This window comes from Cryptosporidium bovis, assembly GCF_009768925.1.
Source record: "Cryptosporidium bovis isolate 45015 chromosome Unknown contig_8, whole genome shotgun sequence".
Classification (NCBI taxonomy): domain Eukaryota; phylum Apicomplexa; class Conoidasida; order Eucoccidiorida; family Cryptosporidiidae; genus Cryptosporidium; species Cryptosporidium bovis.
This window is the reverse complement of record NW_027124998.1, coordinates 457,904-473,596: the sequence shown is the minus strand read 5'-3', so window position 1 is coordinate 473,596 and position 15,693 is coordinate 457,904. Positions and strand designations below refer to the sequence as shown.

The 15,693-nt window shown below is 34.0% G+C and overlaps 11 protein-coding genes across 11 annotated transcripts; 5 read left to right on the top strand and 6 right to left on the bottom strand.

Annotated features, from left to right (window-relative positions):
• Positions 1-37: 37 nt before the first annotated feature.
• On the top strand, positions 38-619 carry FG379_003445 (uncharacterized protein; the record flags this gene model as incomplete). The annotated part of the gene is made up of 1 exon (XM_067329074.1): positions 38-619. The coding sequence occupies one exon, from the start codon at positions 38-40 to the stop codon at positions 617-619; it is 582 nt and encodes a 193-aa protein (XP_067185251.1).
• Positions 620-772: 153 nt separating this feature from the next.
• Positions 773-1,777, bottom strand: FG379_003444 (thioesterase of the a b hydrolase superfamily bacterial origin; the record flags this gene model as incomplete). Its single annotated transcript, XM_067329073.1, has 1 exon — positions 773-1,777. The coding sequence occupies one exon, from the start codon at positions 1,775-1,777 to the stop codon at positions 773-775; it is 1,005 nt and encodes a 334-aa protein (XP_067185250.1).
• A 430-nt stretch (positions 1,778-2,207) lies between these two features.
• FG379_003443 (ORC CDC6 like AAA ATpase) lies at positions 2,208-3,875 on the top strand (the record flags this gene model as incomplete). Its single annotated transcript, XM_067329072.1, has 1 exon — positions 2,208-3,875. The coding sequence occupies one exon, from the start codon at positions 2,208-2,210 to the stop codon at positions 3,873-3,875; it is 1,668 nt and encodes a 555-aa protein (XP_067185249.1).
• Positions 3,876-3,965: 90 nt separating this feature from the next.
• Positions 3,966-4,448, bottom strand: FG379_003442 (translation initiation factor ifA; the record flags this gene model as incomplete). Its single annotated transcript, XM_067329071.1, has 1 exon — positions 3,966-4,448. One exon carries the CDS (start codon positions 4,446-4,448, stop codon positions 3,966-3,968), a length of 483 nt encoding a protein of 160 aa, XP_067185248.1.
• A 269-nt stretch (positions 4,449-4,717) lies between these two features.
• On the bottom strand, positions 4,718-5,466 carry FG379_003441 (uncharacterized protein; the record flags this gene model as incomplete). The annotated part of the gene is made up of 4 exons (XM_067329070.1): positions 4,718-5,177; positions 5,240-5,296; positions 5,346-5,419; positions 5,464-5,466. 4 exons carry the CDS (start codon positions 5,464-5,466, stop codon positions 4,718-4,720), a joined length of 594 nt encoding a protein of 197 aa, XP_067185247.1.
• A 745-nt stretch (positions 5,467-6,211) lies between these two features.
• On the top strand, positions 6,212-6,598 carry FG379_003438 (60S ribosomal L40; the record flags this gene model as incomplete). The annotated part of the gene is made up of 1 exon (XM_067329067.1): positions 6,212-6,598. One exon carries the CDS (start codon positions 6,212-6,214, stop codon positions 6,596-6,598), a length of 387 nt encoding a protein of 128 aa, XP_067185244.1.
• Positions 6,599-7,324: 726 nt separating this feature from the next.
• FG379_003437 (putative low complexity) lies at positions 7,325-8,350 on the top strand (the record flags this gene model as incomplete). Its single annotated transcript, XM_067329066.1, has 1 exon — positions 7,325-8,350. One exon carries the CDS (start codon positions 7,325-7,327, stop codon positions 8,348-8,350), a length of 1,026 nt encoding a protein of 341 aa, XP_067185243.1.
• Positions 8,351-8,574: 224 nt separating this feature from the next.
• FG379_003436 (uncharacterized protein) lies at positions 8,575-9,582 on the bottom strand (the record flags this gene model as incomplete). The annotated part of the gene is made up of 1 exon (XM_067329065.1): positions 8,575-9,582. The coding sequence occupies one exon, from the start codon at positions 9,580-9,582 to the stop codon at positions 8,575-8,577; it is 1,008 nt and encodes a 335-aa protein (XP_067185242.1).
• A 244-nt stretch (positions 9,583-9,826) lies between these two features.
• Positions 9,827-10,492, bottom strand: FG379_003435 (40S ribosomal S3; the record flags this gene model as incomplete). The annotated part of the gene is made up of 1 exon (XM_067329064.1): positions 9,827-10,492. The coding sequence occupies one exon, from the start codon at positions 10,490-10,492 to the stop codon at positions 9,827-9,829; it is 666 nt and encodes a 221-aa protein (XP_067185241.1).
• Positions 10,493-11,356: 864 nt separating this feature from the next.
• On the top strand, positions 11,357-12,985 carry FG379_003434 (uncharacterized protein; the record flags this gene model as incomplete). Its single annotated transcript, XM_067329063.1, has 1 exon — positions 11,357-12,985. One exon carries the CDS (start codon positions 11,357-11,359, stop codon positions 12,983-12,985), a length of 1,629 nt encoding a protein of 542 aa, XP_067185240.1.
• A 116-nt stretch (positions 12,986-13,101) lies between these two features.
• Positions 13,102-15,552, bottom strand: FG379_003433 (coiled coil; the record flags this gene model as incomplete). The annotated part of the gene is made up of 1 exon (XM_067329062.1): positions 13,102-15,552. The coding sequence occupies one exon, from the start codon at positions 15,550-15,552 to the stop codon at positions 13,102-13,104; it is 2,451 nt and encodes an 816-aa protein (XP_067185239.1).
• Positions 15,553-15,693: the final 141 nt, after the last annotated feature.

Here is a 15,693-nt window from a genome sequence, read left to right as displayed (position 1 = left end):
ACGCATTTTGTCCATATCAGAAGACTTCCAGAGGAAAATGTTTGTATTTTCGTGGTTTCGCGACATTCTAAGTTGGTTTGGACTTTCTAACAAGTCCGCAAAAATTTTGTTTCTTGGATTGGATAATGCAGGTAAGACAACTTTGTTGCACATGCTTAAGGATGACAGAATCGCGACTCACGTCCCGACTTTACACCCACACTCCGAGGAGCTTGTGATAGGAAAGATTAGATTCAAGACATTTGATTTGGGTGGCCACGAAACTGCTAGGAGAATTTGGAAGGACTATTTTGCAACCGTTGACGCAATTGTCTTCCTCGTAGATGCCTCAGACAGGTCTAGATTCGGAGAAACGAGAGAAGAATTAAGCAATCTACTTGAAACACCAGAACTACAAAGTGTCCCTTTTGTTATCTTAGGGAACAAGATAGATATACCGATGGCTGCGTCAGAAGATGAGCTCAGACAGAATCTCGGACTCTTTGAACATTTGACTTATGGTAGGGGGGGGAAGAGAGGTGATAACGGAATAAGGCCTGTGGAGGTTTTCATGTGTAGTGTTGTAAGAAGGATGGGATACTCTGAGGCATTCAGGTGGCTCTCTCAATTTCTGAGCTAATCATTTATATTCTCATAATTAATAAAATAGGAATTCTGAAGAGAAATGTAATAGGCATTTTTCTTGAGGGTGAATAGTAGGATTATTAAAAAAATGAGTATTTGATGTCACAATTTGTGTTAGAATTATGTGATTTTTCCCAAACTTTTTTCATCAATTATATTCAAGTTCTAGTATTACTAGGTCAAGAGCCGATATAAAATCTTTCATCCAGTTCTTTCTAGTGTTTGCATCGTGTAAGAAGTTGTGTGGGCCTACTACCTCGCAAAATTCAAGTGAATCCTCTCTGGAGACTAGTAGGTCTTTCCAGGAACGAATATCTTCCTTTGTGACTTTGTCGTCGTTTGTAGCACTCCACAATTGAACCCTCTTTAAGCCCAAAGGATATAAACTATTTTTATCCCACTCAAAATGGTAGTTGGTTCTGTCTATATCTATTAAGTTGTAACTATCGAACATCTTGAAGTCACATCTCAGTTGTTTCTCAAATTCTTCCCAAATCCCCTTTTTGAAAACCGCTTCGTTGATTCCCCATCCTCTACACTCTTCCATGAACTCCATATCACACAAATCCTCACTTTTCCTCCATGGACATTTGTTTGATGGGATGTTAGGTGGGAAAGTGGACATTATTGCTAATAATTCTGGAAATATCCTATTCACTCTCAATAATTCCCCAAGTTCTTCATTTGATTTAGGTTTTCCCTCTTTAATGAAATTGTTCGTAAACTCGAATTTTAGTTTTTTTAACAGCTCAAAACATATTAATCCTCCCATTGAGTGTCCTACCAGTATCCACGGAATATTATTACTTCCTTCCGAACTTTTAATGCTTCCTATGAAGTGATCGAGAAATATTGGGAAAAAGTCATTTATTAAGCTCATAATGTCGGTATAACACATTTCATTGGATCTCCCTGCTCTTCCTGGAAGCTGCAATACTGCAACTTCAATATCATTTTCTTGTGTGTAATCGACTAATATATTTGACGAGTCCCCTCCTTTGATATTCTTCTGAACAAAAACTTGATCTGTGCTTCCTGCTCCTGGAATACAAAGCAATCTACAGACAGGTGTAGGTTTATTATTACCAGACAACAACCCTGAATTTATCCTCTCATAAGACGGAAACCATATCTTAAATTCTTGTTTTAGCATTTTGGATTTTCTTGATTTATCACTTTTTTAATATTGTACACAAAAAATTGCATTTTGGAGGGAAAGTTGAAATCCTCTCAAAAATTAGGCAAAAGAAGTAAATAGAAATAATAAAAATTCATAAGACCATAAAATATACATAAAATAATTGTTTAATGACTAAGCTAAAAAATCTCATCTTTTAGGAAGAGCTGCTTTTTTTGAGTTTTAATATTAAAAAAAAAACTTTATTGTCATTACCGCTTTTAGCATGTCGTGGGGATTACATGGTAACGAAAAAGCCCACAAAAACATGCCGGTAATAGTGAATACAATGAAAGTATGTTTTTAAAGTTCATTCGTTTAAACCTAATATATCAATAAGCTAGGGATTTTTTCCCTGCTATTTCATATGCTCAGATTATAAAGTATTAGTAAACACTGGGTGAAAATGCCTATAATTAAAAGAAGAATTAAATTTGTAGATGATAATTTGTGTGAGAGAGAAAATATCTCTGAATTAAGTGAAGAATCAGATGAAGAATTAATTTCAAAGAAAGTTTTGAAATGTTTCAAGTCGGAACTGGGGCTTGACTGCAACGTATTAGGTAGAGAGAAAGAGTACGATGAAATTGGTCAATTTATTAGAGGTCGTGTGAAAGATAAGACTTCAGGTATAATTTTCATATCAGGCTCTCCAGGAACAGGTAAAACATTCATAGTTGATCGAATTTTGAATGTTTTGGAGCAAAAAAAAGCAAACGAATTAGGTTTCACTTTACCTCATAACTACAAAATAATTAGAACGAATGCACCAAAAATCATCTCAAGCCTAAACGGGAGTAAATGTCAAATTAATGTTGCAATTTTTCTCCACTTACTTGACTTGATGAAGGTTCAAAGGTCTAGTGTTGAAAAACTTAGCTTAATATATAAGAAGGAAGGTTTTAAAGAAAGCATTAAGTACTTTATCGAGCAAATCTCAAGAAGAAAGAAGAGATACATTGTTTTAATTGATGAAATAGACCTAATAAAAAGAGGTAGGAGAAATTACGACTCGATCTTTGAGTTATTCAAAGCAATAATTGAGAACCCTCAGTCAGGATTGATTTTAACTGCAATTTCAAATAATGTTCAGATCGGTAATGAAATTATAAGGTTGGGGATTGATGCAAAAAAGGAACCTCGAGTTAAGTTGATGGTTTTTTCACCATACGATTATAATACTCTTAGAGACATAGTGATGCAAAGAATAGGTAATGCTTTGGAATCAGAAGATGTTTTATGTATTAACAAAGCTGGAGTAGAGCTTTGTGTAAGAAAGGTTGCGAGCGTTTATGGAGATTGTAGAAGAACTCTTGATGCATGTTACTTAACAATCGGAAAGTATATAACCAAGCAAATAGGTAAATCAGAAAGTGATGAATTAGATAACATTGGCGTCTCGCCTGAAGAAAACTCAAGTACAATCTCAACGAGAGAGAACTCCCCCATACTACAGAGATCCCCAGAAAATGACTTCAACGTGGTTCCCTTGAGGAAAAGAGCAAGATCAATGCCGTTGAGTGCAATGGTTCCAATAGGGGAATTCCAAGATGTAATTTCTAACATTCACCACTCAAACAAAAGTAGAGTCGAGATCATAAGTAGTTTACCATTGCATCAACAATACGTTGTTATGGCTATAATCCTGGTAATGATTGACGAATACTTGAATATTCAGGAAAAAAAGCACTCACTACAGAACATCGCTCATATTGAATTCTCTTTTGATAACTTAACTAATAACAGAGTTTCATCAACCCTAATAAAGAGCAAGTACAACTCTATATGTAGTGAATTCTTTTCTACACCAGAAGATTTCAAGGAAATACTAGACTCACTTGAATCAATTAACGTAATCTCAACAAGAAGCGACTTTGTGGCATTAAGAAGAAGTAGCTCATTTAGCCGAAAAAGCAAACAAATGATAACAAATAACGAGACATATGTAGACTTGTTGTTCACACCAAAGCAAATCGCAAGCACGTTAACCACTCTTCCAAAATTAGGAGCGGTATTCTCAAGTCTGCTCCCAGGCATCATTACTGAAATAACTCCCGTAGAATCAAAAATTTAGAATAGACAAGTAGAATTAATTAGAATGTCCTGCAACCTGAATCTAAGTCCTATGAATCCTCGGATTAAGTAGATAGATATATGCGGCTATTTACACTAATTCTTTAGCAGAGACGATCTTTTCAACTCCACAAGCAGCAAGTACGCCAACCAAAATGGCCTTACCTTCAGAGTACATTTGTTGGATTTGTATGGCGACCTCATCCAAGTTTCCTTCAGCATCTGTTGGTAGTGGAAGGTCGTCCTTGGTGGATCCTGTCTCTGTAAGAAGGGAAGTGAAGTTATCATGAATGTCGATAAGCTGGTATTCACTTCTCTTTACAAATGGGACAGCCATGTTGTGCGAGGTTGGGCAAACGTCTTCATATTTCTTGTTTGTGAAGATATCCAAACCGACAATGTGTGCCTTGGCATGTCCATGCTTCCCTGTCTTTGAAGTGGAAATGTCAACGACCTTGCAAGGCTTTCCCTTCAACATACAGTAACCATTTTTTTTGATAGAACCTGCAGACATTGGATAGCAGTGGGAGGCTCCTGCATCAACAGAGTCGAATTGCTGTTCATCCTCAGACATTTTTAATCAATTTACAGAACTAAACAGAGATTAGTGTAAAATGGAGTAAAATACAGATATTTCTGTTAGAAATGAATCGCAACTACACTTCGATTTGCGGTGAAATCAATATTTAGACGAGACAGTGTAAAAGTTTTGCTATGAACTTAGGAGCCAGCGCTATATCGTCCAATTATTGACTTAAACGGCGGGTAAAGTGGAAAAAAGAAATGTGGCTATGCTTAAAAGAATTAATTTAAGAATTACTAAATGTAGTTACATAAGTCAAATTATGTTTTGAGCGGAACAGAAACTAGGGACTCAGGAAGTCTCTCGACTGAGTATTTATGGTTTGTTACGTACATTATTGGCACTCCTGGTATTCTTCTTATTCTTCTCTTGAGTTCCGTATCGTTTGTAGCTACTATATAACACTTGTGCTCCGTAACTCTCTGCACAATGCAGTCGTCTGCATATGTTCCTTTGTGCATACAATTCAAACGCTTAAATCTCGGATCCCTTGCAAGCCTTAGTGCCAGATTATAGCGATGGCCCATTTTCTCCAATTCTCCAATAACGCAGTCGGTAATACATGGAATGCACTTTGCTAATAAACAATCCATTGTGCTCTTGAATATGTCCAATTTATGTTGAATAGAAAAGTTTATAAAGTTTGTATCTAGTAAGATGTGGAATGGTGGTCCTAGATTGTTGTTATAATTAAAGAACAAGTTAGACGATACATTAGGCCTAAAAATCAGTTTTTTTCAGAAAATGGAGGCAATTCCTAACTTGTTGTAACCAAAACTTACACTTCTCTAAGTGAGCTCTTTGAGCATTTCTCTGGTTCGTTTACTATTTTTTTGTTCCTAAATCGGAGGTAACATTATTTAAATATTAGAATCCTGTCTAACTTACTGTTTTACCCTGGTGTCATTTGGGTTTAATATTCGCTTTACTGCTGCAAATTTTCGGGTTCTTTTTGCGACTCCCTAGAAGAAATTAAATTTAAAAGCCGTCAGCTTAACTAACTTACCATTTCGGACGATAAATACCAAAACGGAGCCTTAATGTTTATTCTAACCGGTATAAAAATGCATCCGCATTCTATTCATAAAATCTATTACTCATAATTGCAATCTACAATGAAAAACAAAGGCGGGAACATATACGAGATACCAAATATTAATTGTAGGAAGAGCATCTACCTATATGGAAACCAGTGAAAATATAAAATAGAAAAATAGTAGGAAGGTACGCTTCAACCGAATTGACTAGCGTTCATTGGAGAACAAAATTGAATCGAATTTCATTTTTGTAGGGAGTCAAACTGCCACAGTACCTGCGAAACTCGATACTAGGCCCCATTACTCCCCTTGAGAGTATGATTAACGATTTCATTTATCGACAACCTTTATTTTAGGCATGTAGAAAGAAAAAAGTTCAGGATATTAACATATTGACCGAAAAGTGATCATTAGGACTCAAGTATATGGTTCCAACTCCCACTCCTCTCAGAAAATTGAAACCATAACCCAAATGCCAGGAGTGAACATCAAAATCCAAATTTGAGAATATATAGGTGCTCATATTAAAATATTGTCACCATTGTAAATCATTAAACTTCGATTCCCTTTGGATCGATCACACTAATCGTTGTACCGCCAAAAAGGCTGAGACGTTGAGACGCCAAGGCATTGTAGGTTTCAGTAAACAATTTAACATTCTATAGGCCGGGCTTTTTTCACAAACATCCAAGTTCTTTTTGTGTTTTTGAGAGAAGTATGCAGATTTTTGTTAAGACTCTTACAGGGAAAACCATAACCTTAGAGGTTGAGCCGTCTGACACTATTGAGAATGTCAAGGCTAAAATCCAAGATAAGGAAGGTATCCCTCCGGATCAACAACGTCTAATTTTTGCAGGAAAGCAATTAGAAGATGGAAGGACCCTATCTGACTACAACATTCAAAAGGAATCAACGCTACATCTGGTATTGAGACTTAGAGGTGGTGTTATTGAGCCATCACTTGCGAATTTGGCTCGTCAATACAACTGCGAGAAGATGATATGTAGAAAGTGCTATGCAAGATTGCCACCTAGAGCAACTAATTGCAGGAAGAGAAAGTGTGGAAGGACAAATCAAATCCGTCAAAAGAAGAAACTCAAGTAAATTGTTTAGCAATTCTAACTGCTCTAGGTAAAAAGAGCAGACAGTTACATGCATTCACCCATTATCGTAACAATAAACGATTAGGTTTTTCTTGTCTATGGAACTATAGTTATTGTCTTCTCATATGGGATCTAGTTCCAGCTCCTAAACATCGTCTTAGCAGTGGTGGTTAGCGATAAGTTTTATATCTAAATAGCGTTTTCCTACCGATTGCTATCTCCTCTATTTTCGTTCCTCTCTATCTACACTTACATATGAAAATTGTCTAATAAGCACGCCTACATCTACTCGTCCATGTATTTCGTTTTCCGCAACCACTTTTCCCTCATTGCTCACCTGTATAATGCAACTTACTGGGTATGGTTTACACTGGTAAGTCAGTATTGTGACGGGGTCAGGACACTCATACTAAAAGTAATACTTACATAATAAAAATAAGTTACACAAAGTGTCATTCCACCCCAAAAACAATTTTTATCGGTTATTTTGTTTCAATTCAAAACAATAATATTCAGAGGAATCGATCTTTAAACACACTGAGCGCCAACTTGTGAGTTTTACTGCATATGTGATGTCTATTGTTGACTATTATAATGAAATATTTAAAAACTTACAACTAGGTTTTAATTAAATTTGTTTAGATTAAACTATTTTTTTGTCATTAAAGTTCAAAGGAATTACTCCGAAATTTTTTATTTATTACAAGAGGGCAAACAATAATAGGCAATGTTTATTATAGAAAGGGCATTAAACATTTTCACTCTAATATATGAAATAGAGAACCAGCTCAGAGTTAATGAATCACAGATCTGCATTAATAATATTAGCAGCTCGTCTAACAAACATTATGAGCTGAAAAATGAGAGCGATAGTCAAATTCCTCAAAGATCATCATTTGTTCCGAACCAATTAATTTTAAATACTGCGCTTATTAATGCAATTAAACAAAACTCTCTACAAGAAGAAAAGAAGGTAGATGAAAGACTAAAATCCGGTGAACCTAAAAACGAAAAGAAAAAAGAGACAAATGAGAAAAAAACCAATAGAATTCCTTCGTTTGGTGTGATTGAATCGCCAAACTCCTCTTCCGCAAATTTTGAAAAACTACAAAATAACTCTTCTTCAATATCATCCCTGAGTTTGTCCAATATTGCTTCTCCGACAAATCCGAACAGAAATGCACAACAAAATTTCGTATCTGCTTTATCGTCACCAAATGCAGTCTTTATTGGATCGCAAGTTCAGCAAGAAACGAAATCAAATCAGCAACAAAAAGAAATGTATTCTTCATCACCGAGACTTGTAAGAGTTAATAATAACCTAATTGACAATACATTTAATCAGCAAAGAGTGTCCAATTCAGGTATTAATATTGGAGGCGGTCCAAACTTGGTTTCTTTAAATAACAAATACAACAATACTAATGTTAACGGGTCAAATAGAAGAACTGTATGGCCAAATTCAAACCTAATGGCAAACGGAGGTTTAGGAGATCCACTTAGCTCCCCTGTTTCCTCAAAATCGAGGGATGCCCTAAGTCAAACAAAATTTGAACAAGTTAGCAATTACCCTGTCAGGAACCAACAAATAAATAGTGAGTATCAAATGGCTCCAAAATCATCAGTTGCTAGATATATTGAGCAAAAGGGAGTGGAAGGATTTGTATCTCCTATGGGATTCTCTCCTTTAGCTTCTCCAACTTACAGAAAGAATTTCTCACATGGCAGGTCAGGGAACCAAAACAGAGGTTAATATCATAATCCAACCCCCAAATCAAGATTTCATTGCACACTAAAGAATGATCTTTAAAGTCACATAAATATACTTTTTAGTGATAAAACAAGATTACTTTCAGATAGTAAGAACTTGATTCTTAACATGAGAAGAAGATTAAACCTACACTATAAAAAACTATAATATGTAATAGTTATTTTTATAATTGTGGTATCTTCGAAAATTTCAAGAAATTGATATTATCAACCTCTGATTTTTTTTACCTTGATTCTAGACCTTGCATTTTGCCTTTCTTTCTTTTCTTGGTATTTTTTTTGTTCTTTTGGAGTCATTCTGCTCACTTTCAAAGCCTCCTGTTTAATCTTCTCCCTCCTTTTGGCTTCTATCTTTTCCTGAATCTTCCCTTCGTCTATTCTACTGGTAACTTTTTCAATTTCATCTCTATTTTTTGCAATATGTTGTAATGTCTTCTCAGGAAGCTTTACGGTTGGCAAGAAATCACACATATTAATTAAATTTCTCAAAATATAATGTTTGTCTCCATGTACCTCTTTCATAGCGTCAAGATCCCCTTCAGATGGAAGTTTAAAGCAACATTTAATAACGCTTGTTACTTTCCCGTAACTATTTGTTGCTCTCGGACAAGTAGTTACGTCTGAAATATAAATGTAACTGACTAGTTTCTCCACAATTGGAGAATTCACAAACTTGGAGAAGAATCCGGATACCAATAACATCTCTATACATGCATTACTATTGGAATATACAACAAAATTCTGTGGAACGCTATTAAATTTTTTTTGTGTTGAATGAATTTCGATTTCCGGATATTCAACAAAAGTTTCCTTTAAATATCTCTTGTTACAAATAAAAAGAACAATAGGATCCATACTATCAACAGGAATCTCAACGTAAATCTTATCATAGTTTCTTAATATTGGTTGTAAGAGTACTCCAGTCAACAAATCTTGCCTTGGTTTGCAAATTACATTGATATACATAAATTTACAGTTTTTCCTCCCTGTGGAGAAGATATCAAATTGACTCCACGAATCTGACCAAAAGGACTTTTTTATAAATCCTGATCTGCTGAATTGGGATTCCAAAAAATCACTCAATGTCTCAAACAAACTAATAGAAAACTCATAATTCTTTCTGACGCCCCTAACGAGTGTTATAAGGAAAATCAATCCTACCCACACTGAAATTAATTCTATCCAATATCTCTCAATTTGCTCCTGAATTCCCATTTATTTGATACAACTCCTGTTCGTATTTGGAATATCTTTTTTCTTCATACTTATTGCGCCCTCATATTTCCATGTTGACATACGGGGTGAAGTCCAAATAAGGAACAAAATGGACAAAACGAAGTGAGAAATATAAGAACACTTCAGAGTGGTGGAAAGAAAACAGTTTAATAGTAATATTCAGAAAATTGAATCGACTGTCCTTAAACCTAGGTACTAATTGTAATCCTAAATAGAAATTTATCTAGTAGTTGATAGGGTGTTCCTTTGGTTCTCTAACAACAACAGCATCAGGAAGTGGTTTCGATGGCCCACTTCTACCCTCTGGATCATATGGAAGCATGATTTTGACCTGTACGCCTAATACACCTTGTTTCATCATAACATTTCTCACTGCCTTATCAACAAAGTCTCTAAATGGTTGACCTGTAGCAATCATATAACCGTCTCTGAACTTCATACTCTTTGCTCTCTGAGCTCTTAATTTCCCGGAAACAATAACTTCACATCCCTTGGCTCCAGATTCCATTACATGACGTAGAACTCCGTAACATGCTCTTCTAACAGCAACTCCCTTGAGAAGTTTGTAACGGAGAGACTCTGCCTGAGCCATTGCGCACAACCCTCTATTTTCAATGCGCTCAGCAAATAGTTCAACACTACCTTCCGGGAAGTTGAAACGTTTCTGGATGAGAGAAGTTAACTCGCGAATTCTTCGTCCTTTTACTCCCAAGACCTCTCGTGTGCGAGTGGCTCTAATGATAATTTCAGTTTTGATTGGAGTAACTCTAACCTCAACACCTGCATAGCCATCCTCTGCTAGTGTACAGGAAAGGAATTCATTCAACTCAGCCTCAAAAACTCCATCATTTATAAATTTACGTTTTTTTGAAATCAACTGATTTGACATCTTGCTCTACCCCAAGATTCTCAGACCACTCTTATTACCTACTTCACTAATATACTGCTTTTTGCTCGCAAAAATACTGCTTATCCTTACCAAGAGGAGAAAACGTCATTCAAGTTACCCTAATTTTATAATAAAATGGTTGTAGAAGCGCCATACACTTAAAAATTTGGGGTTTGTTTTACTTCGGAAGCTTTAATTTATTTATTACAATTTATATTTATTACTTATTACAGCTTTATTGTCTCGTACTTTTTTTTTTAATGGTACAAGACGGCGTCTTAGTTACCGGGTATTTACTTTTATTAACATATTCTAGGCGCCGATCTCATCACAAAAATGAATAATTATTTAGATTTATCATTGCCACACTTTTGTTTCATTAAAAAATTACCTTTTTCAGAGAAACAATACTCGATAATACATTTGTTGTGATTTAAAACATTTCTTCAAGACAATATCCGTTTTAGTTTCTTTCATACATAGATTTATACATTGTCTATGACGAAAAAATTATTGTTTGTACCTCTAAATATATCACTTTTTTCTAAATTTGAAATTTCCTCAACTTTTTCTTAGTTTTCTTTTCTAAATTCACTTACTATATTTAAGACTTTTGTTTCCACCTTGCTTATTCAATTTAGATTTCCTACAAGGCATGCGTGACCACATTTTCCCGCCAGAGGTCGAGAAATAGTATTGGATTGACTGGTACTAACGAAAAAAGATAGCAGAGATAAACTATATTTGGTCACGCCAAAAAAACATATTAGTATATATCACAATTATTCAGTACCTGGGCTTTTATAACTCCCATTTTGTTAAGGGTAAGTACCTAATTTTTCCAGAGAAAACTAAAATGCGAGTATGAGATATAGTTACAATAGGTTTTACCACAATGAGATATCAAGAATTCTTTTTTTTCTCTTGTTTCTAATTGGTATAAGCTCACAGATAAACCCTCAAAAACTAAGGTCTGATTATTTCAGTGGTTCTGTTTCTGGATATAATGACTCCGCAATTAGGAAAAGAATAAGTGAAATTTTAATTGCAAACATAACATTTTATAACGAAACCACCGATATTAATTCGTTCTTTGGATCGTTGCTTTGTGACTTCACAAAAGTTAACCAAGATCTGGTCTCTTCTGAGAAAATTGCCGGAACCACTGATACAGAAATTGAGAATGATACCATTCTTAAGAGAAATTTGGAAGAGAGTTATCTTGAACAGGAATCAAAGATCAAAAAAAAGATGGCGTTCGATTGGGGATGTCACTTCAAGCTTGGCGAACAATCACTTGGAACAAGTGAGTTAAGCAGTACATATAACGACATAGATACGGAAAGTCATTTACAAAAATTATTTTCGAGTTTTTTTAATACTACTCGAAAAGAATACATTGATAGAAAAAGAAAGGTTATAGCTCCAATGTTTAAAGAGGTTGTTGTACCCAACCTAATGGAGGCAGTTTTTAGTTCCGAATTGGAAGGGCCAACAAGAGAAATTTTAACAAATGAACTTTTACTGGATGGTGAAATAGGAAAAGCTTCAATACCTGGAACCCGTCCAGACGGTCTCCCTTCAATTTTGTTTATTGGCATAGAGAGCAACATGATGCCTTTGAATGTTATCTATAAGAAAGAAAGAGATGGGTTTTTATTCAGAACTTTTAAAGATATAGATTTGCCTGAAATACCCAAAATAGCAGGTGAAAGGCTTAAAAAATGGTTAGCTTTAAAATACAAGGAGGTATATGACTCTATTGTCAAAAAACTTCCATATGACGAAGAAAGTTACAACATACTTGAGTTGATTGATAGGTATGGTATATTCTTTGTAGTCGAGTTCAAAGATGACGCCGTGTGTTTCTTAACTAAAGTAACACTATTTAACTCCATTATAGATTCAAACACAGCAATAGAGTCAGGATATTATTCAAGGGTTACAAGATTACTGTTTGCAAGGTTGAGACCATTCCTTCCTCTCGCCTCTTCATTTATCCCCCTAGAGATATCTGAATTCCGTTCTTTGTCTTTTGTAGGTTCTCCTATACTAATGTCAAGAGTTGATTCGGAAGAAGATGTTCTCACACAACAAGTGCTTTATTATTGGTCTCATGAGTCAGAAAAGGCACCATATAATTACAATAGAAAAAATCACCTTTGTAATGAACGAGAACTTTACCAAACTTTAGAATATGAGAATTTATGTCTAATACCTCCAAATTACATTGACCCGAGAAACCCTGAAACACTTAGCAGTGGTTACTTAGTTACTGTTTCATGTTTTGGATTACAACCAATTGGGACAATTGCCTTGTATTCACAAAACTCACAATACTTACTTAAAACTTGCGAGAAAGATGGAAGATGGGGGGATGCGAGAATTCTTACTAATCTTGAAAGAGCTGTAACTATACTACACAAGTGTCATTTGAGAAATAACTCAGGTGCCAACTTTTTTTCTCGTGTTTCAATAGTTCAACAAAATTAGTTTTTGGCTATATAATGTTCCCTACTAATTATGATATTGATGATTATTAAAATTTATGACAATACAAATTTTAGATCGTGTTTCCAACTCATTTAGGTTTTAATTTTTTTTAATCTCTACTTTGGTCTCAAAAGTTTTGCTTTACATTTTTCACAGCCTCCTTTTGTTTTTTTCATAATGGAATCTAATGTGTTCCAAGTTTCACAGGAATAACAAAGAATCTCTTGGTTATATGAAGACGTTGTGCTTGCATCTGCTTGTGAAAGTTTTTCGGATAAAGAAGAGATATGTTGAGTTAACAGTGAGATTTGTTCATCGTAAGACCTTCTAGTGACGTTTATATCATCATTTAAACTGTTTATTTCGAGTTGTTGTCTCTTCACCGTGTATTCCAATGTTTCGTTAGCTTCTCGTAGAAGTGATTCGGATATCCCCTGAATACCTATTTGTGATGAATTCCCATCCAGGCTGGCCTTGTATGTGCCCTGGTTACTTTGTTCACTCTTTACTGAACTACTGCTTTTCTTCCTAGAAGTAGATATTTGATCAATTCGATCATCACTTTCCAATAAAATTTCATTTTTTGAACTTAGCTGCCTCTTCAAATTGTTAATTACTTCTATTTGTTGATTTTTTGACTCTTCTAATTGTTCTATTCTTTTGTTCAAAATATTAATTTCAGGAATAGTTATTCTGGGAGGAGCGTTTAAAAGCTTGCTCTGAGTTTCTCTCATTACAATTTGAAATTCATTCCGGTTCAATCCAGTCAAAAAAACTTTTGAAGGGTGTTGATATAAACTAGAAATTATCAGTTTGTTATTCAAGGTATTTTCCCTTATATAGCATAATAAATTATCGATACTGATATTAACAGAATCATTGTAGTACATTCTTCTATTAATAACGTTGGAAATTAAGTTAGAATTGAATATTTTATGTATATTTGATTTTATTTCCGATAGATTATTCGACAATTTAACTATGTATTCACAAATTCTTTCGTTAATTTGATTATGTAATGCCCTCCTCACTCCCTCCAATTTATTAATCCGTTTGATTGGTTCCCAAACTTCTCTTTTTATCTCTATTCTCTTTTCTTCAGTAAAATTCGATTCACCCATGAAAACTTGTCTAATTAAATTGATGAAATAATGCCTCTCCTCCGGGAGATAATTTTTGAGGTCTACCTTACTAAATATGTAATCTGTTAGTTTCAAAAATTCAGAATATATTGAAGTTTCCCTAGAGTCTATATAAATTATATCAGGGTCTTTCCCAATCACTATATTAAAAGAAATCATATTAATTATTTTAGTTAAAAGTTCTTTCATAGAATAAACCAAAGATGATAAGTTGTTTATTACAATTCTTATCTTTTCTGTTCCCAATGAATTATCTGCCTCCGAATTTTCAGGAATTCTCATTTTAAAGCCTAAAATATATAATCTCAATGCTTTATATATTAAAGAAAACCCTTCTATTAGTTGTTCATTTATCGTCTCAAAAGTCGTTGAATGAATTAATAGTTTATTATCATCACCTATTATATTATTGTTATTATATATATTCCTTTCAAATGAAATGTTATTATTGAAAATCGTGTTCGTGTATTTAATGTTTTTTATTGCTTTATTTAATTTTAGTGATACATTTATATTTATCTTCTCAATTAATTCATTTTCAAAAGAATTTTGAGATTCATTAACAACTAAACTTTCCCACGAAGTTATAATTGGTAAAACGAGTTCAAGAAGTCCGAAATATAGCGAGGATATCTTTTTTACATTAAAATAATAATCAACTCGACGCATATTTAACCAATCTATATGTTCTGCCTCTAATTTTTTCATATTAATATCAGGAATCAGTTTTCTGAGTTCACTGTATTTTTTTTCAGCTTGATTTTCAAATTCTTTTAATTTACTTCGAATAGTCTCAACAAGCTCGTTGTCGCTACTTTTTTGTTTCAAATTCTCAGATTTGTTATCTTCTGAGCTTGATTTAAGTTTGAGATATTGAAATTCGTTCATTACTTCTTCCAACTTTTTCATCAATTTCTCATTTCTAGTTGTCAATTCATCCAACTCAAGTTTGTACCGTTTTTTTAAATCAAATTCCTTGATATGAAGTTGTTCGTTTTCTGATATCTTTGAATTGAGTTCTTCTTGAAGTATAGATATTCTTTCTTCAAGTTTTTCATCTCTTTGAAAATTTCTAATTACTTCATTAACTGGCAATAATCCTGTAAGTATTCCATTTCCTGTCTTATTTAAGGAATTATTTTGTTTAATAAGCTTTAATTCTGATTGTTGTTTATATTGATCAAGTTGACACATCATTTCCTCTACCTCTCTTTCCAACACTGCTTCCTTATATTGAGATGCGTCCAAATTTGCCAAACAATCATTGTATTTACTCTCCAACTCCCTATATGAATTGTTTAATAATTTACATTCACTTTCATATTTTTCTGTTTTTGCTTTTAGCTCTCCAAATTGTTGTTTCAAAGTTGTGTATTTTTTCCGAAGCTTCTCATATTTTGACTTTAGATCTAACTTTTCTTCCATATTAATTAAAAAGATACATGTCTACACCATATTAGGAAGGTACAAGTAAAAATAAAAGTAGGATCACATAAGAAAACACTATTGTAGAGTTAAACCCAAATCTTTACTCTCAATTACAGTTTCCTCGTTTTATATTTACAC